General features: G+C 43.9%; 1 protein-coding gene across 2 annotated transcripts in view; it reads right to left on the bottom strand.

The window, feature by feature from the left end:
- Window positions 1-10,290: 10,290 nt before the first annotated feature.
- Window positions 10,291-22,486, bottom strand: part of LOC144768636 (gap junction beta-2 protein-like) — a 91,117-nt gene continuing 78,921 nt past the window's right edge. For both annotated transcript variants that reach the window (XM_078652445.1, XM_078652444.1), the window contains 2 exons: window positions 17,189-17,267; window positions 10,291-14,183 (listed from right to left, as the gene is read on the bottom strand). In XM_078652445.1, coding sequence (XP_078508571.1) covers window positions 13,444-14,175 — 732 coding nt within the window. In that variant the 5' untranslated portion in view covers window positions 14,176-14,183; window positions 17,189-17,267 and the 3' untranslated portion in view covers window positions 10,291-13,443. The remainder of the gene's footprint in view (window positions 14,184-17,188; window positions 17,268-22,486) is intronic.

Raw genomic sequence — 22,486 nt, 5'->3', positions numbered from 1 at the left:
TATGGGCGCAGACTAAATGATCGCATTAATCAAAGGCTACCTACTGTTGCAGACCTTCCTCACTCAGAGACAATAAAGGGATCACTCTTTACACAAACAAACAAGCATTTGCAATGCAATAGGTCTCGCATTTACGCGAGTTTGAGCTATTGGCATTGCAAATAATAATGCCTTTTTTTGTTGTTTTTGTTTTAAAAACATAAATAAAAGGCATTGTTATTTACAATGCCAATAGCTGAAAATCTCATAACTGCGAGACCTATTGCATTGCAAATGCTTGGTTTTCCCTCCTTCTTCTGCTCATCTGTAATTCAGGAATATTACTTATACATGCAGCCTGCAGTGCACCATGGACATTGCTTTTTTTTAGGAAACTTCAGCCACATTAAAATGATTAGACTCTGCTTTCTTTCCTTTGAAAGCCCAAGGACAGCAAGTAATTTACAGCTCGCGGAGTGCGGAAAACTCTGCTTCGCGATGTGCAGGAGAGTTTTTTTCCCGCTCGCGCTCTCAAACGGTAAGTTTGTGATCTCGAACGGTAAGTTCGCAAGCGCGAGCTGCCGCTTGGGTAGAATTTCTACCTGAGCGGCAGGAATACCAACACAAACTGCAGTTCGCACTGCACTCCACCACTCGTAGAACTGCATGGAGTTTTTGTGTAACTTCGCTGAGTTCCACGTAGCAAAACTACGCAAACTACGCCCAGGCCTACCTAATGGGGCAGAAAAAACTATGCATAACAATTAGCATCGTTGAACACATTGATTAGGTTTTAATGGCGTGGCATCTTGTGGCTTCTTTTGATTTTTCTAACATGTGGTAGAGCACAATATATTGGTGGTAGAGCACAATATATTGGCGATAAAAGTTAAACCGTTGATATGGGAACATGCTCGCCTTTTCGAAGGAAACGTGCCTATTGTGCAGATTTGACTGACACTAACTGTCCCTCCTGTACACATATGTGTAGAGATATTGCATATTATTAATCTCTGCCCTTTGGACATAACAAATAGGCCAGTATGTGACTGTTCCATATAATAAGGCTGTCTAGGGGCGGACCAAAAATGAAAAACTTAAAACTACATCTTAGTCCAACAGGAAGCAAGCACCTTCTCAACTGTAAGCACTTGCTGAACGTCTAAGGAGAACCCCAACAGACTAGAATACAATGCTTTGAAGGGTCAGCACCCATGAACTGATCACTACTGGTCTGGTGTTTCGGAGACGGCCTAAACTCAGATATAGCAAGGTTCATGAACTGCTCAAAGATTTGGGCTTTTGTAAATTCAGTGCATAGTTTACAGCAGGAGGTGTGTTAAATCTGTCATCTTATTGTTTGAAGCAGAACTTAACCCTGACACTGATTCTTCAGGCTGTTGAGTACTCTAGTGATGCTGTCACACACAGAAAGTTATAATTCTGTTGACTTGCATCAAGGCACTTGTCTTTCTGTCTGTGCATTAAAAAGCCTTGAAATGTGTCCATTAATGTTTCCTGAGGCAAGCATGTATACCTGACCAGACTGCATGGCCCAGTGTCTAGTAACAATATAGCTCTTGAATCCCTTGTGGCACACCATATGTCTCTCCACGAAGCTGCTATTAAATGCATTGGCTGATAGCTCCCATTAGTTTTGTATGCCACTTGGTCTGACACAGTGCTCCATTCAGCAGTCAACTCCTTCTTGCCCCAAGCTGCTTCTGGGTACGAGACTCAGCATCAGCGCAATATCACCTCAGCACAACACCAACTAAGCAGCACTCAGTACCAACTGACCACCAGCGCAGCAGCACCACCACATCATTACTCAGCACCACCTCAGTATCACTCAGCATCACCTCCACAGCAGCACACCACCACTTCAGCACCACTCAGCACCAATTCAGTCTGCCCTCAGATTCTGGCATCCGTTAATTCTCTCCTAGTGGCCGTCCGCTACTCGTGTTGTACGTCAGCTACTATTTTCCAACTCCATTGCTCCTGTTTTTTATGTCCCCCCGTAACAAAAAGAAAGCTATAACAAACAAGCATTAGAACAGGCAGGAAGAAGTTGCCATCAATACAATAAAAAAATCTAGAATTCTTTTTTTATAGGGTCGTTCAGTTACGCATCATGTCATCTTGGTTATATATAAGGTGACAAAAATGCTTTAAAAACTTTTTTATTATAACTTTTCAACATGCTGCACAGCAGACACACTGAAACATAGCCTAAAGTCATTGGCAAATTGATAGCTTTTCTAAACACTTATAAAGTCCCAAAGGCCAGACCTATTGGCTATGCGAATACTTGTTTTCTTTTTGTTGAGCCAGTCTAAGAAGTGCATCTTTCTTAGCTGGCTCGGTCATTTGCTTGTTGTTTTAGGCTTTCCTGCTTGACTTTGTCTCTCCCATGAGTACTCGTTATCTGTAAGCAGGCCTTTAAATCTTGATCTTATCTTGTCTCATTTGCTGTGCATTCAAAGACATAGGTCCAATGTCAGGCTTTGTATTCCAGTGAACTTGGTATTTGCTTTTCTTTTGCTGACTTCAAAGTGAGAGAATTTATGTAACAAACAATCCTGCTGACTACCCATGCAAGAGGAGAAGCTGTAGAATGTTATCTTTTCTAGCACACAGCACAAATCAACTGAGCTGATATTTCAGAATACATCAGAGAAAGAACAGTAGAAATGAAGCACATTTTTTAATGACATTTCCACGTTATAACTTCTGTGCTGTACAACTGTATGTCTGTGCAAATGTAAAGGCCATATTTTTAATTGGAAAAGTGTTGTCTGTAATGGCAGTGCGCTATCGCACCATACATACTCCACACTACACCTCTCCACTTTACATTACTCCTCTCTGCAACACTTTACACCACTTCACTCTACAACACTCTGCTTCACTCTATGCCCTTCCACTCTATGCCCTTCCACCCTATGCCATGCCACACCATGCCACGCCACTCCACACACCTCCACTCTGCGCTCCCCCATTCCATTCTACCCCACTCCACTGCAACCCACCCAAACTCAATCTACCCCACCCCTCCAATATACCCCACTCCACTCCCTACAATCTACCCACTCCACTCCAATTTACCATACTCTAATCCACCCAATCTACTCTACTCCAATGCATCTCCACTCCACCCTAATCTACTTCCACTTTACTCCACTGCAATCCAATATACCCCCCTCTACTCCACTTTGGTCTACCCTACTCTACTCTACTCCACTCCACTCCACTCCAATCTCCCATACTCTACTCTTCCCAAATCTCTCCCACTCCCCTCTACCCTATTCCAATCCACCCAATCTACCTCATGCCTCTCTACCCTACTCCAATCCACCCAATCTACCCCACTCTACTCCACTTTAATCTAGCCCACTCCACTGTACCCCAAACTACCATTTTTCACTCTACCCCAATCTATCCCACTACAGTCTACCACACTCCACTCCGAAATAACCCACACCCCCAATGTACCCCACACCTGTCAAGCACAATCTGCTCCAATCCAATCTATGTCACTTCAATCTACTCCACTCTACTCCACGCCACACCACACCACACCACCCCACTCCAACCTAACCTGCACCCCTCCTCTCCAATCTATCCCACTTCCACCTGCCCCATTCCAATTTACCCCAGGCTACCCCACTCCCCTATATCCCAATCTATACATTCCAATCCAATCCACCCAATCTACCACACTCCAAGTAACCAGCCCCACTTCAATCTACCCCACTTCACTACAACCTACCCCACTCTATTCCAATCTACACTTCTCTAATCTAAGACACTCCAAGTACCCCACTCCACTCTGCCCCACTCCACACCACCCCTCTCCAATATATCCTATCCACCCACTCCACTTTTCCCTAATATAGCCTATTCCAATCAACCCAATATACCTCACTTGACTCAACCCCGATCAACTGTACTCCTATCTATCACAATCCACCTAAATCTACCCCACTCCACTACAATCTACCCCACTCCACTACAATCTAACCCACTCTACACCACTACAATCTCCAGTCTACCTCACTCTATCCCAATATACCCCACTGCAATCTACCCCACTCCACTCGAAACCAATCTACCCCACTCTACTGTAAACAAATCTACCGCACTCCATGCTAATACAATCAATCCTACTCTGCTGATTGCTGCCACAGACATCAGAACCCTCCTGAACGGCAGAGAAACTGTGGTCCTGATCCTCCACAACCTCTTGGCTGGATTCAACACCATCTTCCACCACACCCCATTTACAGATTCGCCAGGAATATATGATGTTACATCTCATGCAATACATCACATGTGATTACAACGTGGTCATTACAATGACCGGGTGGTTACAACGCGAACCATGACATCGCAAGTCATTTCAACGACTTGCTGTAGGGGGCGCGCTGGACTTAGGAATACTATAGTTTACTATTCCAACTCCAGTGTGTGCAACAGTAGGGAAGGTCTTGGAATAGTAAATTATACTATTCCATAGTTTAGCGCGCCCCCAACAGCAAGTCGTTAAAAGGACATGCGATGCAAACGCTGTTTCCCATTCCCCAGCATAGGCATTCAGCAAAATGTCCTCAAATGGATTTGCTTATTCCTCAAAGGGCGCACACAGAGCATCCAACTGCCTCCCTTCACCTCTGCACCCAAGGACATCATCAGCGGCATACCCCAAGGATTATTTCTCAGCTCCACCCTCTTCAACATCTACTTGACCCCCATCATATCAGGTCCCACTGATAACAGAATCTCTTACACAAACAATACCCAGGTAAACCTCTCACTCACAGAAGAATCCGGCAATGCCAGAACCAACTTTCGCAATGCCATGACCAACGTAGCCAATTGGATGAGAGGCAACTGCCTCAAACTTAACTCATACAGAAAAGAAGTTCTGATCTTCGAGTAGAACATCTCCTCATGGGACCACTCCTGGTGGCCAGCAGAACTTGGACCAACACCCACACCAACAGACCTTGCGTGCAACCTTGGCATCGACCTCGACAACCAACTGACCATGAAACTTCAAGTCAATGCAGTCGCCTCCTCCTGCTTCCACACCCTCTGCATGCTTCGCAGAATCTTCAGATGGATCCCAATCAACACCAGAAAAACCGTCACTCAGGCCCCCTTCACCAGCCGCCTTGACTATAGCAATGCTCTCTAAGTTGAAATCTCCACTCAGCTTCCCAGAAGACTTCGGATCATACAGAACACCCCAAATGGACCCACATCACCCCCAACTCAGAAAACTCCACTGGCTCCCCATCCAGAAAAGATGCCAGTTAAAGAGCTCCAAGCACGCCTACAAAGCCCTACACAACCAAGGACCGTCCTACATAACTATTGACTGAACTTCAATCAGCCCACAAGTCACCTTAGCCCCACATCACTCGCCCTTGCACACACACACACAATAAACTGTCGCAGCTACAGAGGGGCGCTCCTTCTCCTACATTGCCACCAAGACCTGGAACGCCCTGCCCCTCTACCTCTGAACAGCACTCACCCTGGTGGATTTCAGGAAGAGGCTGATGACCTGGCTTTTCAACACAGCTGGAGCACTCTAGGTGCCAAAATATCCCTAGTGGGGGACAACGCCACACTATAAAACAGGATACTGATTGATTGACTCCACACTACTCTAACCTAACCTATCCCACACCATGATACTCCAGTCTACCCCACTAAATGCTAACCCAATATACCCCCTCCAACATACCCCAACCCACACCATGCCACGAACGTTAAGCCATGCTAAACAACAGTCATACATCGCTAAAATACATTGCCAAAGCCAATACCTCTCGCAAAGGTGAGACCTATTGGCTTTGCCAATGCTTTATATGTATATTGTTGTATACAAGAGGCATTACTGGAACTAAATTTCTTCTTAGCAGTCATGGATGTGAAAGAAGGACTTGTGTTTTTCTTTGATGTGCTCAGAGGTATGGAAAGAGGACTATTTAAGAACAGTGCGCTGTAGGTGCTAAGCAGAGCAGAAAAAAAGATTGTTCTCTAGTTAGCTTAGCTAGAGAATAATTGGTTGTGAATATGTGAGTCTTAGTCCCTATCTTGTGGCAAGCACACCAAATTTGGTCAAATTGTTTTTTTTTTCCTTTGGGCAGTATGGAGACTAATTGTCGCAAGGCACCTTAGTGTTTGTTTATATACTATTAGGTTGAGAGGTGGCATTCTTTCTAATTAATAGTCTTACTTCTGGTACATGGGGTCTTTCATGTTGATTAATCTTTTCAAAAAGTTGTGATATATTAGTTAAGTGATTTTTTTATACCCTCTCATTGTGTGCATTCCTATTAGAAATACTTTACTCTTGTGCGGTTGTTCATTGTTTTGTTAAAACATGTGGAATTCACTGTTGCATCCTCCCCAGCTCTGCAGCACACAAATGACCATGATGCCACACACGGTGCTCTGTAACAAACATCTTCATTCATTGGCATGCAACCGTTAACTGAATGCCCTACGTCATAAAGTGTATTGACCACACCCAGATCCGTTCCAACAAATTAAGTAACTTTATAAGGAGTCTGGCAAGGACCACAAGAGTCCTACAGCACATGATCAGTATGAACAACATATATACATTAGAGTTCCTCAATAAGCCATTGAGGTGCACACACCAATCTTCCAGGTCAAGTTGTAGGAGTTGAAGGAGTTGCACTATCATCTGGCATCGTAGATGTAGACCCAGATGCTTGACTTGGGCACTTCGGTGGACTTGTCTCACTCGTGATGTTTGGAGCTGACGAATATAGAGGAAGATGCTTGAAATGTGATGAGTTTCTCGTAATGGACTTTCCTGGATGTTGAGTGGTGTCTTTTACTTGTCACGAATCTCAATTGATCAGCATCAAACGCAGCGTCAGTCTTCCGTTTTCATGTTCGTTTGACTCAGCACCGGTTATTATCGAATAAAGTACTTTGACTGACTGACTCAGCACCGGTTTCCTTCTTCAAAAACCATGTCTCAAGAGCATCAGCACTTATCTGCATGGGCCTTCATCTTGGTTCTGCAAGAAGTACCCGTGACACGAATCTCATCAGTGTTCATTACTCAGCTCATGGTCCATTGTGGTAGCTTTGTCTCAGTGGCTCTTCCAAACAGCAAGGTGGCAGGGCTTTCACCTGTTGGGGATTTTACTGATAGGCATGAACAGCTGGGTATAAGGTTGTCCTGAGATCGATTCCTTTGAGCGAAGTGTGCTGTACCACTTTCTTCATGGTGCCAGTAACTCGTTCAACAATGCCATTTGCCTGTGGTCAGAGAGGTATGCTTTTCTGATGTTTGACGTTCAAGTGATTAAGAAAGTCCCTAATCTCTCTGCTATTGAAGGATGGACCATTGTCAGGTTTGAGAATGGAGGGAAACCCCCATACTGCCAAAATATCATGCAGTCTCTCAATGATTGTGCCATGGGTGGTTGATGACAAATCTTCCACCAAGGGAAAATGTGAATACTCATTAATAACTACCATGAGACAATGTTGATTGTCTAAGGGTCCAAAGAAATATACTGCAATTTTCTCTCACACTTATTTCAGAAGGGCAGACATGTTTAGCAGATGCTGTATTGTCTTGGGAGATAAGCAGTTACACTGGTGACTTGCTTTCTGTTCCTTCCCAACTCGTTCATCAAGGTGAGGAAACCACACTTGGTCTATCAGGGCTCTCTTGGTGGCTACAATGCCACAATGTCCTTTGTGTGCCAGTTCAACAGGGAACTCGCTGCATCGGTCGTGCCAGAGATGCTGCAAGAGAAAGACGCAGTGTACTCGATAATGAGGTTTGGAATCTGCTTCCGAATAAAGGACACGCCATCTTAAGTACCGAGCCCGGCTAAGCGACCACAACGCCAAGACAGGGCACCCCAAGTAAACGCACTACGCTTACAAGATAATTGGGAAAACACCACAACACCCGTCCTATGAGACACCATTCACAGGATTTATAAGAAGTCTTGGTGGTCCTGAGTAGAACCCCGCAATTGGGGGTTCGAAACGCGTCGATCTCTTTTGGTCCATTGTCAACAATAAAAATTAGAAGGACTTGGTTAGGACATGATAGGATATATTCCAACTGATTTTGTTTTTTGAACACACAAGTCATATGAAAAAACGTAGGCTACATTAATCTGTTTAATAAAGTACTTCTGTTGACATTGGCCTACACCTCAGAGGTATATGTTGTATGTTATTTGAATGTGGGTTGAATGTATGGAGTGAGTAAGGTATGTTGTGGATGTGATGTATAGTTGCAAAGATATTGTTTGTCATTGTATAATTTGTATTAGTCTGTACATATTTTGTATATATTTTGTATATGCACAAGAAATGTCTTTGAAAAAATGAAAAACATTTTGACTAGTGAAAAATTGACTAAAATAAACTAGTGTCGTAAGTTATAACAGACTGATATGTTTTATTCATAACAGATCTTTGGAAAATAGGAATTAAGTGAAGCCCAGTACTGGCAGTTGTGTCGTTGTTTCAGTTCAACAGGGAAGGCTCCTCAGTTAAGGCGGAGGAGAGTCGCCCTACTAACCAAAGTGCCCCCAGATATGAAAAAAATGGTAATAAAGTTCATTTATTACCCTTTTATTCTTCAAAACCTTGTCCCGAGCAGACCATCAGGACAGGGTGATGGGGAATGGGGGACGGGGGATGGGGCTGCCAGTCAGGCAGCAGCTGAAAGCAGTGATAGGCACGGCACTTTAGGTTTAAAGTGTGCATGTCTTGCAGAGTATAAACCTTTCTAACCCAGCTGTCTAAGACAGCTGGGTTAGAGACAGTATAGGGCTCCAGTGCCCTCGGGAGCGGTGAGAGCCCGCTCTCACCAACCCTGGTGCTGCTTTCATGCTGCATGAAAGTAGCACCAGAATTAGTTACTGCCGTTTTCTGTTCCTGTGTGTTAGCCAGTGAGCGAGGAGGACATGGCACCAGGACTGAAGGTAAGTGTATTTTTGTTTATTTTTCAATCACTTTAAATTTTTCCCTCCCTCCCACTAACCTCCCTACATGCCAGCCATCACTGTGTATGTGGCTTTGTCACTCTTAGTTCACTCACACGCAAACTATATATTTATGCTGAGGCTACACAGAGCCTCCAACTGCTAGGACAGGGTGGCCAGCTGCTTCAGTATTTCAGAAGTGTTTTCCAGGAGAATAAGTAATGGACAGAAATATACCGGCTTAAGCAAAACTCAGATATGACTTGGGTTTTAGGTGCTAGTGAGAGCACAGACTCTGGCTCCTTGCCAAGTCATTGCTAAAGACACAAAGAATGTAGGTGTTAAGACCTATGCTTGTTTTCAGCTAGATATTCAAGTATATGGTCAAGTTTCAGCTTGTACTTTCAATTTGAAAACAATACAGGGAAGTATTAATTTCTCACTTCAAATGGCCTGTCTTTGACTCCTCTCAAAACGCTACAGGTTGTTCAAAACAAGACAGGCTGGCAACCAGTGCACCTATATTCTTTCATGTTTTGTACATTCTTAAGACTGCATGATGGCTGCCTACACAAGTCAGAGTATCCAATAAGATCCCGTACATTGTCCACAGGTTTCTTTAAGTATGGTCTCATTTTATGGGCAAACATCTCAGCTCATATCAATTGAGCTGATTTCTTTGCCTGACGCCTGCTATAAAAAGGTGGTTTCAAGGTTTGAGAAGGGCAGACTCAGAAGACGTTCCTTCTCAATGTTGGCTTCTTCTCTCTGGATTTCATTCCCTCTCTAACTGAAAAAGATACCCCGTGGATTTATGTTTTGCAAGACGCTGAAAATATCCTACTCTTTAAATAATGTTTATGTTAATTGTCCTAGGACATTGTGGGGCCTTGCCTTCGTGGTGTTGAGATACATTAAGGCAGGTTTGATCGCATTAGAAAATAGCTTTAACATGACATAACATATAATAAAGAATTAATTGGATCTGTAAAAAATGCATGATTTTAGACTATATTAAAGTTAAGATTTAAGTGGCCCTTGCTTGGACAGACTTGTGTTTTGCGCATGCACACTCAGTTAATCATAGGCTGACCTAGACTCAGACTTGCCCGACCAAAACATTGTACCCTTAGAAGCGCAGCCCAGACAGTACCTTTGAGCCTTACCTAAAACCAGTGGCCTAGATGGATGTTGAACAATGTGTTCACTGGGTCTAGATGGGAGCTGTGGGAGAAGTGCGGATATAGTTTTTGGCTCTGTGCTAAACCAAGTAATAGGTCATAAAATGCCATGATACAGAAAAAATGTTTAAAGTTTTTTATACTTTTTTTTATTTAATCGGGTTAGGTTCTGAACGAAGGCAAAAATAAAGTGTGTTCCATAAATTGGCTGTTTTGGTTCTTGGAGTATTGATCAGATAACTTTTGAAATGGAGCATTCAATTGAAATTTAGGAGCCAAAATCTCAGGCCAGCCAAATATAGGGTGCAATGGACTGGAACTGCAACTTTATAAATCATTTTGTCTTTAATCGGTAGTCAGTGTAACTGGCGTGAAAGTAGCGAAATAAGGGCTCCCTTGTTTCTTTTGACATCAGCCATGCTGCAGAATTTTGAACAACTTGTAGCTGTATCAGAGATTTCGATGAAGATAAATAGATGGCATTACCATAACCCAGCTTCGATTGTAACATTGCAGTTATGAATGGAGAGCGGAGACTGTCCTCTAGGAAAGGAAACAGATCTTCTAAACATGTTAGTTCCCAAAAACAAGTTTTTTTTTTTTGACACTTGAATTTTCACTGAAAGATCTGAATCAATGATGATCCCTAAATTTCATAGAGGGCGCAGAGCTCCATTTGTTACTTCCTGTTTAACCACCTTCTAGCAAGACAAGAGTAACCACAAACCCACTGCTGACCAGCCTTGTAAAGATGACCCTTTTAGACTTCAGTGGTCAAGCTCTGTTTTTCACTAAACACATGAACACAGTTAACATCTAGTCTCCTAGGAGGTCTACCTAGGCATGTGCTTTGCAAGAAGTCAGTCCAGCATTTAAAAACACTTGAAAGGTGGCATAGGAGCCTGTGCACCATATATAGAAGAGGTTTGGCACCATGATCTATGGAGCACTGCAAATGGCATTAGTAGTCTGCATGCACAGAACATAACAAAGCATAATATAACATGACATAACAATGTAGCTGATCAAAATATAGCATAACTAAACATAGGATAACATAACCTGCATACTGACATGCACCAGAATGAAGAAAAGAGAATAGCTTTATAGGTGACTTTCATCCAACGTCCGCCTACCACATGACTACACGTACCATGGGTTGCTTACTTTGGCCTTTTCTGATTTGTTACAGCGCTTTGCATGCTGCTACGTGCAGCTCGATTGTTCCCATAGCATACCTCTGAACAGGAAGCACTGTTGGATAAAAATCCAGGATGGACTGATGATACACAAACCATATAATATGGGTTATGTTGGCAGCCATACAGATTCATTGTCTGCAAATCTTGCATTACTCTGCGTCGTGACTTAGTCGTAGGTATCAATCAATCAATCAATCAATACATTTGTAGAGCGCGCTACTCACCCGTGAGGGTCTCAAGGCGCTGTAGGGGGGGTGGGCGCTATTGCTCGAATAGCCAGGTTTTTAGGTGTTTCTTGAAGGTAAGATGGTCCTGGGTCAGTCGTAGGTGTGCGGGGAGGGAGTTCCATGTCTTGGCTGCCAGGTAGGAGAACGATCTTCCTCCGGTGGTGGTTCTGCGAATCCGTGAGGTATAGGAGCAGTAATTACTGGTCATATATTGTTGCTTGAAATCGATGTGGATTGCTTATAGCCTACAATGTATAGAATTTGCCCAATGATCTTGCACGAGTAGGCTGGTCGTTTGCATCTTTAGAAGTTGGTATTTATTAACATGTTGCAGTGTGAAGATGAGTCATCTACGAAAAAAATATACACAATGGCCTATAATGGTGTTCAATTGCAATGGAATGTCACTTCCTGTGATGTCATCAGGTGCAAAGCGGAAGTGATGCAACTTCACATCTTTGAAGAACTTATGAAATTGCACCCTGTCTTATTTTTTTTAATGTTCCAACCTATTAGCATATGTTCTGGTAAACATGCGTTTGCGACTGAGCCCCTGTGACACTCGCTCAAAACTGGATGTGTGCCCTCTGTTTTAAAATAGCGCTTAACTGATGCTTCAAGGCGCTCCTAATGTCTATGTGACTCACTGGAGATCAAATATTTTCCTCAAAGGGAGGCAGAGATTAGAACTCATGTCCTATGGTCTCTGATCTGGTAACTTCCAACTAGGCCTCATCACCATCGACATTTCCAATCCATAAACCACCTTTGATGTCCTCTTTCCTTAACCCTACTGCCCAGGAAGTTCGAACTGCCTCTCAGCAGATTGTAATTGTGATTATATAGAGCTTACTACCCCCGATGAGGCGTTGAAGTGATTTTCGGTAATTTAAGACAACCAACTCCTTCCGAAAAAATGGTTGTATAACGTTTCTAGCATTAGTAAATTAAACTACATGAAGGTACATCGAGGAGGTACACTTTCGGCCAAATTGAGATAAAGGAACGGAAAATTCAAATACTATATAGAGCGCATAGTACTGGTCAGTACTAGAACTCCGGTCTTGTAGAGTCACTGAGAGCGGGCCAGCCTCTCGGCCACATCCTCAGTGATACATAGTAAAGCAGGACTCTCAGGGCCCGGACTAGGAACCAAAAGCAGCTGTGGCAAAAATGCTGAAAGCAGTCCTGCTCCCTTCGTCCCCCAGTGTAATTCACTTTATCCATCCTTCCCCCTCTCTCTCTCTCCTCACCCTCTGATCCTTTCCTCTCTGTTTTCCTCTCTTCTTCTCTTTCTTCCTCTCTTGAAACCTCCCAGTACTTGGCAATTGACTCGGTGTGCTGGGGAGAGTGACAGGGGCACCAGGAGGTGTCTTGTGCTGAGCTCCAATTATCTCCAGCCCACAAAGGAAATGCCCGGTGGCATTAAAGGCCTGTCCGCCTCTTACTGGGCACTGTGAGCATCCCAGACTGCTCACAAGACTCTCCTGATGTCAACATTTCTCACTTGCACCTTTCAGTGATTCATTCAGATAAAGCCTCTGTAGTCCAAGTTCTTTACACCATTTTGAAGCTTACGTTGCTGTGCCTGGAGCAGAAAGGACCGAGGAAGTGAGTGTGAGGCACTGAGGCAAACATGGAGGAGATATTACGAAAACAACTCTTCAATAACTATAGTGTTTGCCCATTGAAGGTATGTACATTGGTCAGTCAGCGGTGGCAAACATTGCATGTCATCTGTGTGTGTGATAGGGTTACCAGAAAAGTAGTCCTGGATAGTGTGCTTGTGACTCTTTTTGTAGGCACAGGGGCACTGCTCCACTTTGTGCACAGGTATCCCCATGCCTTATATAGGGCTCCCGTGCTGGTTGCGACCAAATAGTATGTAATGGCAAGTGGTGTAGAATAGAAAGATGATGGAGGTGCAGATGATGGCCCCAGAGATGGTACAGAGCATAATGATGGACATGTGCTTCTCAGCAGCAGCGCGCACCAGGCAGGTGTAGGGTCCTGGGCACAGCCCTGTACTGCAGGTGATTGGTGAGCCATCCACTTTGGGCAGGTGCCAGACGACTAGGACATAAAGGAAAGCCATCTCAAGGCCCAGGCGCAGGGTGATGCAGGTGAGGTAAAGGCCCAGCATCTTCTTTTGCAGATGGAAGTCGATCATAATGTCCTGCTGGGCCAGATCGTGGCCCTTGACACCGGTGATGCCATTGGTCCCCGAAGTCACACTCAGTGCCCCGTGCTTCAACTTGGCCTTGATGATGTTGTAGCGGAGCTGCGAGGCGAAGAGCTCCATCAGAAGCACAGAAATGACGAACAGAATGTATGTGAAGTTCCAGAGCGAGACGATGGGAGAATCAAAGTGATCATTGAAACAGGCCTTGCGGCAGAACTCACTGGCGTTGACATCACATTGGAAGTCAGTATCACTTTTGCTCCAGGGCATCTCAGCGATGTAGAGGGCGATCAGGCGGACAGCCATGAAGCCAAACCACAGAGTCCGTCCATGGTAGTCGGTGGTTGCCTCGATGGCCCCGCGTAAAATGGGGATGAGGCCTGTGACCATCGCCATCTTGGAGGCTGTGAGGATGAGAAATCAAATTCAAGGGGTCAGAGAGTAAGAAAGCAAAGTACATCAGTCACCCTAATGCCTCTCATACCAGCACCTAACTAACCACCAGAGTAGCCACCATTAGATACACCTAACCACCACCACATTCTCTCACCATCCACCCAACTACTCTGGCTTCCATAAGGACTAAGGGGTTGATTACGATGGCATACGCCATCGTGTTGGTAACCGGAACTGTCCGCAATACATGCAGCGGTTCTGCACACCAAATCAGGATGCGACCCCCACCATGGTGGTCGCATCTTACATTTTAACATTGCGGCAGGTGCTGCTGACAGCAGCACCCGCCGTGATGTTAAAAGTGCATGTTGTGCATTTCAGTGCACTACGTGGCAGGCACCACACGGTGCCTGCCACTTAGTGCACTGAAATGTATAGAGGTACCACTGGTACCCTCCAGTTCACATACACCTCCCTATAAAACATTGGGGGCTCGCAATGGGCCACTGAAAAGAACCTCCACCAGCCGTTTCATGACTGTTTCACCGTCATGGAAAGGCTGGATCAAGCCTGCATCATAATATGGTGGACGGTGCCTGCTAGGCACCGCCACCATTTTATGCATGCAGACCGCTCCACCTGGCAATCTGTCCAATTGCCTGTGGCAGCTCCAATGGGGACGGTCTTTGCGTCCACCACGGTCGCAGTTTGGATACGCCCACCATCCTAATCTGGTGGGCGGACAGTCCACGTTTTCTTGGGGGACAGATCGCCACCGCACGGCTGGCAGTGGGGGTCTTTTCCTCATCATAATGACCCCCTAAGTCAGCTCCCATCCAGTCCATCCCCAGCACCCATCCACCTCTGTCATTCAAAAAGTAAACAAATTGTCACATCCAATCCCCATTTTCCCATCTTTACCCTAATCTAAACAAATATTTCTTGGTGCTCCGTACTAGCTTGACCTAACCTGGGATCCTCCAGTTGACATGAATTGCCTTCCAACCAGACAGAAGGAGAACAGCACACACTATACTTGTATTGTCATTCATGATCGTAGCCCATGGAAAAGACAAACAGTAAAGCGTCCCTTGTGGCTAGAAAACGACAGTGGCCTCTTCCCCTCTCCTCATCCTTCCCACCCACTAGGACCTCAATCTCATGCCACGGCTGGCCAGTGGGACTCACTCGGCACTGGTGTGTGCTCCCTGAACGGCCGAAGCCTTAGCCTTACTATGACTGTGCTTGGAGTGGTGTCACTGCTGCACCAGCGTTTGATCCATTCAAGACTTTATCTATTGTCATCCCACAGCTTCCCACTAGATGTCGCTGCTGCAATCGTGTCTGATGGTACCCCCACTTTAGAGACTGTGAGAGTTGAGCAAGAGTTCCCTTCACCCCCAGCTCCTCAATACCAGAAGACTGTGAATATGAATTTAAAATGGTGGAAAGATGATATACAGCATTTACCACTCAACTACATAAATTATTCTAAGAAATAAAAACCCTTATCTCGGTTTTCAGTTTATTTAAAATATGTGCATTGACTTGTGTAGGCTTGAAACTGGACAGAAGAAAATCTAATGTGTCCTCCCTATCCATCCTCTAAAAATATGTCAAGCAGGACAGGGTTTTAAGACGTGGCCAAAAGGCGCATAAGCAGTCCACAATCTATGGATTTTAAATTTGAGGTCATTCTTGGCCCTTGTGCTGACAAGTTATTAGTCCGTTTTTCTCATTTATGCAGTTAAGTAAAACAGATCAATTTTCTTTTTTATACCAGTCTCCCAGACAAGTGTTGTATCTTGCACAGCCAGAATTTTTAAATTTTGCAAACCCCATATTTCAAGACAACTGTCTATCAATAGTTATATCAAACCTTTATTGCAGATACCCACTATTGAATAGGGAGTTAGAAGGTGCATCTAGCAGAAATGTCGACAGAAACAACGGCACATGCACAAGCCATGATCAAGAATCCCTTCATCGGTGAAGGCTGATAACGACATGTCCTAAATCCCTCACCACAAGGAAACATTGATGGGAGTTACCCCCAGATGCATCAACAACCCAATTTGCGATTCCTTAATAGCGAAAAATACCGATTCGCTATTAAGGAATAGCAAAATGGAATGCATCAAGAAATCACTAAAAAAAATAGCGATTTCTTAGAATTCCTTAATTGCGAGTCGCAATCAAGGAATGCCTCCCCATTCATTCCTATGGGCCTAGAGGCCCATAGGAATGAATGGGAAGACAATCTCAATTTGCGATTCGCAATTAGCGAATCCCAAATTGAGATTGCAATTTCAAGGGTGCAGGGGTGCCCAAAGGACACCCTGTTGTACCCCTGAAATTGATCTGTGCACATATATTGCGCACACACATGCCCTTAGGGGCAATACATAAAAGGGGGAAGAAGTGGTTTGTGTTGTTCTATAAATTTATTTTGGGTGGAAATAAGAAGTGAAATGGCTCAGAAATCCAAAACTCAAAACTCCTCTATTTGGACTCAACTTCCACTCACAGTATATTTCATAGAATTGGTAACTTTCGGGCCTGTAACACAAGTACATTTACACATGTGTAAATAAAGATGTCTAAATGCACTCCTACATTTCGTAGTAAATGTACTACTTTGGCTATTCCATATCCAAGTGTAAATTTAATACAAACTGTAGCCATACATGTCTCCAGCTGCTGAACCAGGGGTTGGAGCCATAGCTACTAGTGTACACTTAGTACTAGTAACTTTTCACACATAGGGAGAGTTCTCCGCCACCAGGGCGGAGATCTCCCTATGGTAAAGTATAGGAAGCATTTAAAAAGTAACCTAAACTGTTTTTTAAAAGTATTTGTTTAATGTTAAATATTAATGTACATGTACCATTTTATAGTTCCACTGTACCAGATACCTAAAAACATCTTAATAAAAAATACACGAGATTTGCATTTGTCAGGAAACCCCTAGGCTATAAATTAAAATGAATTGGCCACATCATAAAAGACCCACCTTTTTTAAATGTCCAGTTCCCACAGTAGTAAAGACCTCGCAGGAGCGATGCAGCACTCAATAAATCACTTTATTCGATCTAAAAAGAACATAGATCATGAAAGTACAGTACAGTATTAGTCATCAATTTCCAAAAGTGTGAGTGCATAGTACAAAGTTAATAACAGGATTGCAAAAACCTCAATCATGGGTCCGCCAAGCCCTCCTAGTACCCTAATATAAATTTTCTCTTAAACTAACATTCCTTCTTTAATTATTTCTTTCACTCAAAAGATTTCATGAATGATATACTTAAGCACCATTGATACAACATTAAAAAGAATAGTCATTATATGGTATATTATCTTATATATGTGACTATTTAATTGAAATACTAAGAACATACAAACGTAATAAAGAGACATAAAAAGGGAAGGTGCATATGTCAGGCTGACATCGTCATAGCAAACATAGATTCCATTACTTTCTTCCAGTGGTTGAGATCTCCTAATCATTTATGAGAGGCATTGGTAGGACGCTAGGCAATATCATACAAAATGGTCAGGCAACATTTGCGAAAAAATATAATGGTGGGCAAATTGCCTAAATGTATGCTTACGCATGAGGGGAAGAATGGATCTTTTACGATGCGCCACATAAACTTTACAGAAAAGATCATATACAGGTTTGTTCGAGGTGTAAACTGGTGCGCCATGCTAATTTAGATCCGAAAATAAGACAGGCAGTTGTCTCACAATGGTACCTATTGAACATCCATGAAAACGCCTCCAAGTTAGGCAAATCTACTTTTGCATTCAGGAGAAATAGGAACCTGAAGAGTCTGTTTGTCAGAGCGAAACCGCAGATAAAGGATCTATTTTGCCAGAAATCCATCATTGCCACACATCCAGTCAAATGCAATCACAGATGTGGCTCGTGCCAGGCCTGTAATAATGCCCCAGTGACTAGCCAAATAAATACTGGCAATACAAATATTGATTTAGGAACCATGACTAATTGTAGGACCACCAACTTAGTATACTGTGTATTATGAACTTGTGGACATCTCTATGTGGGAGAAACAGGGAGAGGAATCAGATTCTGAATTGGTGAACATAAATTCGCAATCGGAAAGCCACTGCCCCCATTGTCCAACATTGGCTGGAGGATGGCCACACTGAGAAGGAACTCAGGGGGACAATACAGGAAAAATCAGTACCACAGAGTGGCAGAGATGACACTAAGGGGCTCATTTCTATGGCGGAAAAATAGCTAGCGCTGGGCCAGCGGTGGCGATTGTTCCACAACCGTCATGAGATTTACCCCGCCACATTATGATGGTGGTGGGTATCACGACGGACAGAAAGTCTGTCCGCCGCTCTTCCGCCAGCAGCAATCGTCATGATTGCCTGGTGGAGCAGTCAGCATTCTCAAAATGGCGGCGGGGCCTAGCAGGCTCCGCCGGCACAATTATCATGCCGGCGGAAGCCAACCTTTCCGTGGCGGTTGAAGCACCATTGAAAGGCTAGCGGAGAATGTCTTTAGGGGCCAGTTGCAGGCTCCCCTTGTGTTGGGTGGAGGTGTGGGTGCACTGGGGGTACATTTCACTGCACCAATTGGCAAGCACAGTGCAGTGCCTGCCACTTAGTGCAGTGAATCCACAACATGCTCTTTTTAACATCGTGGTGGTGCTGCTGTCAACAATGTTTAAGGATGTGGAATCCAACCACAGCAGTAGTGGTCCCATCATAATTGTAAATGCGGGACCGCCTAATCATTAATGAGAGGCATAGGTAGGACGCTAAGCAATATCCTACAAAATGGTCAGGCAATATTTGTCTATAGCCTGAGGTGAACCCCTTCACTCTACCTGCCCTTTTTGGATATTTATACTTTCGAGAGTCCTTTATTTGGTCCAATCATTCCTGCTGTGTGGATGGAAACTTTGTCCCTTAGACACATCAAGATCCTATAGATAGTGCAATGAGTGCTCTTTGAGCACTTCCTTAATTATTCCTTTGGATACCCTCTCCATTCTTCATAATGTGAGATGATTTGTGAATAATTGCTTTCTTGGGCCTTCCTTCACTCCATTTCTTTCTTAAAATTGGGATTAAAGAATACTTTTTTCAGCTCTACATGCACTCTTTATTATCCGCACATTAAAGAGATCTTGGCAAATAAACTAGGATACTCTCCTGGAGAAATCACTTATTATTTTATTTATGTGTCTACGTGGAAAGGGAGCACTCCTTTTGCTCTCAAACGCTAGGTGGGTTATCCCATCATTGTTCTGAATTCATTTGCACGATACTGTATGCTTGCCGGTTACCCACCAAGATTTTTAAATCGTTTCTATTCGAAGTTTAGAATTGTTTTTACTTGCGTATTTGCACATCTTGCTCTGCACTTACTGTAGTTTCATTGTGGGGGGTCTTGAAGTGCTGCCCCCTCGTTCCGCCACGAGCTGAGTGCTCAATTGATACAGGGGCAGACATCTTGCCTGACACTGCCTATACACCCACTTCCGGTTCCGGGAGGAGGGCCGACAATCAGGGCAGCGGGCCAGGGATTATCTCCACGGCCACTACTTAATCCGATGGAAAAGTGGGCGTGCAGCGGATGCGCGCAGCGGAAGCACCAAAGTCAAGCCCGTCAGCGCCTGTCCGTGCCCAGCCGGTGCCAGGGGCCAGTCATAATGCCCATTTAATCAAATATTCCTCACTGGAATAACGCTCTATGGTCCCCAAGGCCGATAAGGGGATCAAGCCCAATATTAAACAGAAACTAGAACGATATGGACTTCTAAACCAAGAGCCGGTTGCACCCTCGCCCTGAATTGTATCTGAAACCCTGCAAACTGCTCAGCATGGACAGGTAGCCACAAAAATAAAGACCCCTGATACCAAAGAGCGTAATGTAATTTACTTAAACACACGCTCTATGGTTAAGCACCAGTTAGAGATTTTTAACCTTTTAGACACTGATGCTCCTGATTTACTTCTGGTCACAGAAACTTGCTTGACCCTGGAATCTATGCCCAACATCTTAGCAGCCCTCCCAAGTAATTATTACTTGATCCAGGCCAATAGACCCCAGGAGAAAAGAGGAGGAGTAGCAGCCGTTATCAAAAAATAACTGTCGCCCACTTCTATTGCCTCTTCCGAAACGAGCTCAGTGGATAGTCTCACATTAAAACTAACATTTCCCAAGTTTACGTTAGTGTGTATACTGCTATAGGAGGGGTTATCACTGAATTAGCTAACTATTTGACTCTACTTACCAACCACTATGCAAAAATATTGCTAATTGGGGACCTGAATTGTTGGCCATCAGAGGAAGGGGAGAGTCGAGGTTCCAAAGAGCTCACAGACCTATTAACCAATCTGAATCTAGAAGGACATATCATGGGGCCCACCCACATTAAAGGACACACATTAGATCAATTACGGACCTCTAACTTTTTGGTCCACAACCTGATGGTACAGCCCTAAGCGTGGTCTGATCACCATCTCAATTATTTTGCTATAAACGGCCTATCTTTAGTTAAATCACTGAGTGACATGAAACTATTGACCAGAAATTGGAATCGCGTTTGACTACCTGAGTTTCTGCACACGTTGCAATCTACTCTTCTGCACATAATGAATATTGTTAATGAGCTGAAAAGAACCATCTCCAACTGGCAATTACGAGCAGGTGAGGTGCATGCCCCATTACAGAGGAAAGAAAGGTGCCTGAAACGGCATGAAACCTCTAATTGGTTTACTGAGGAGTTAAAACTTGTAAAACTTAAAACTCATCAGGTGGAACGGAAATGGCGGAGAAGTTACTCCCCTACTGAAAGGAAAATGTATGAAAAAGCACTAACTGACCACAAAGCTGCTATAGTGGAGACAAAGAAAAGCCTTCTACTCAACCTTGGTACTCAGCTCTAGTAACAAATCCAAAGATATTTTTAAAATTGTCAGAGAGCTTTCCAGTCCTGACCGCATTACTCTGGCCATTACCCCCTCCTAGGTCTTATGTGACGATTTGAACACTTTCTTTATTGAAAAAATTAAGACCATCCAGAACTCTACCTCCACTAGCCATCAGGAATGGAAATCACATAAGCAATATGAATATCTCATAACAATGTCCAGCTTTCAAATCATTACCTTAGATCGGCTTGAGGAACTCAGAAACAAGATACAATCTGAATCCTCAAATGACCATTGTCCTGCTAGGATACAAAAAGAACTTCTTTCTCATTTTCTGTCTACTTTTCTCTCTCTTCTTAACACCTCCTTAGAGCAAGGGGTAGTCCCACGTGCCTTCAAAGAGGCAGTGTTAGTCCAATTACAAAAGAAGGTTGCAGTAGACCCCAGCCTGCTGAGCAATTACAGAACCATCTCGCTCCTCCCTTACCCGGCTCAAGTGCTGGAGGCACATTCAGCAAAACGACTTTGTGCTTTCATCAAAGAATCACATTTTCTGGAATCTCATCAGGCAGGCTTCAGACCATCGCACTCCACCAAATCAGTTATTTTGTGTGTCATGGAAGATCTGAAGGAAGGAGCAGATAGGGGATGTACACAGGTCTTGGCACTACTAGACCTGTCCGCTGCATTCGATACTGTGGATCATTCCATCTTAGCAGATAGAATGGCAGCGGCAGGTCTGAGGGGCACGGCTCTGGATTGGATGCTCTCATTTTTAGGGGAATGCACCCAGTCCGTTAGGCTGGCACCTTGCAACTCAGCCTGAGTCAATACCACTTGTGGGGTACCTCAAGGGTCATCCTTTTCCCCCCATTTGTTCAATATATATATATATATCTGTCCTCTGATCCAAGCTCTTCAAAAAAGGGGAGTGAAGGTATATAATTACGCAGATGACATGCAGCTGATTTTTCCGATTGATGAATCTAATTACTTCAAGAATTTTTTTTCAACATGCTATGCTTTTCATCATAGATTGGATGACTCATAATTATCTCAAATTAAACTCGGACAAAACAGAAATAATTTTCCCTAACAACAGAATAGAACAATGAACACCTACACACTGGCCAGCTGCATTGGGTACTCCACCTATCCCTAAAATTTCAGTCAAATGCTAATCTATCCATGCAGGAACAGATTAACCTGGTTAAGTCCTCATATGTTTTTCAATTGAGGATCCTTAAGAAAATTAGGAAATGTTTCTCCAGGGAGGCAAGCATAGCTATCATACTTGCCCTGATAATGTCCCGGCTGGACTATACCAACGCCGTCTATTTAGGGCTGTTAGAAAGGCGACCCGGGGGAGGCAGAAGATGTCTGACTGACCACCCCT

The sequence above is a fragment of the Lissotriton helveticus genome, chromosome 7 (genome assembly GCF_964261635.1).
Source record: "Lissotriton helveticus chromosome 7, aLisHel1.1, whole genome shotgun sequence".
NCBI lineage: Eukaryota > Metazoa > Chordata > Amphibia > Caudata > Salamandridae > Lissotriton > Lissotriton helveticus.
Note: the sequence above shows the minus strand (reverse complement) of the source record. Positions and strands in the feature narration are given on the sequence as shown.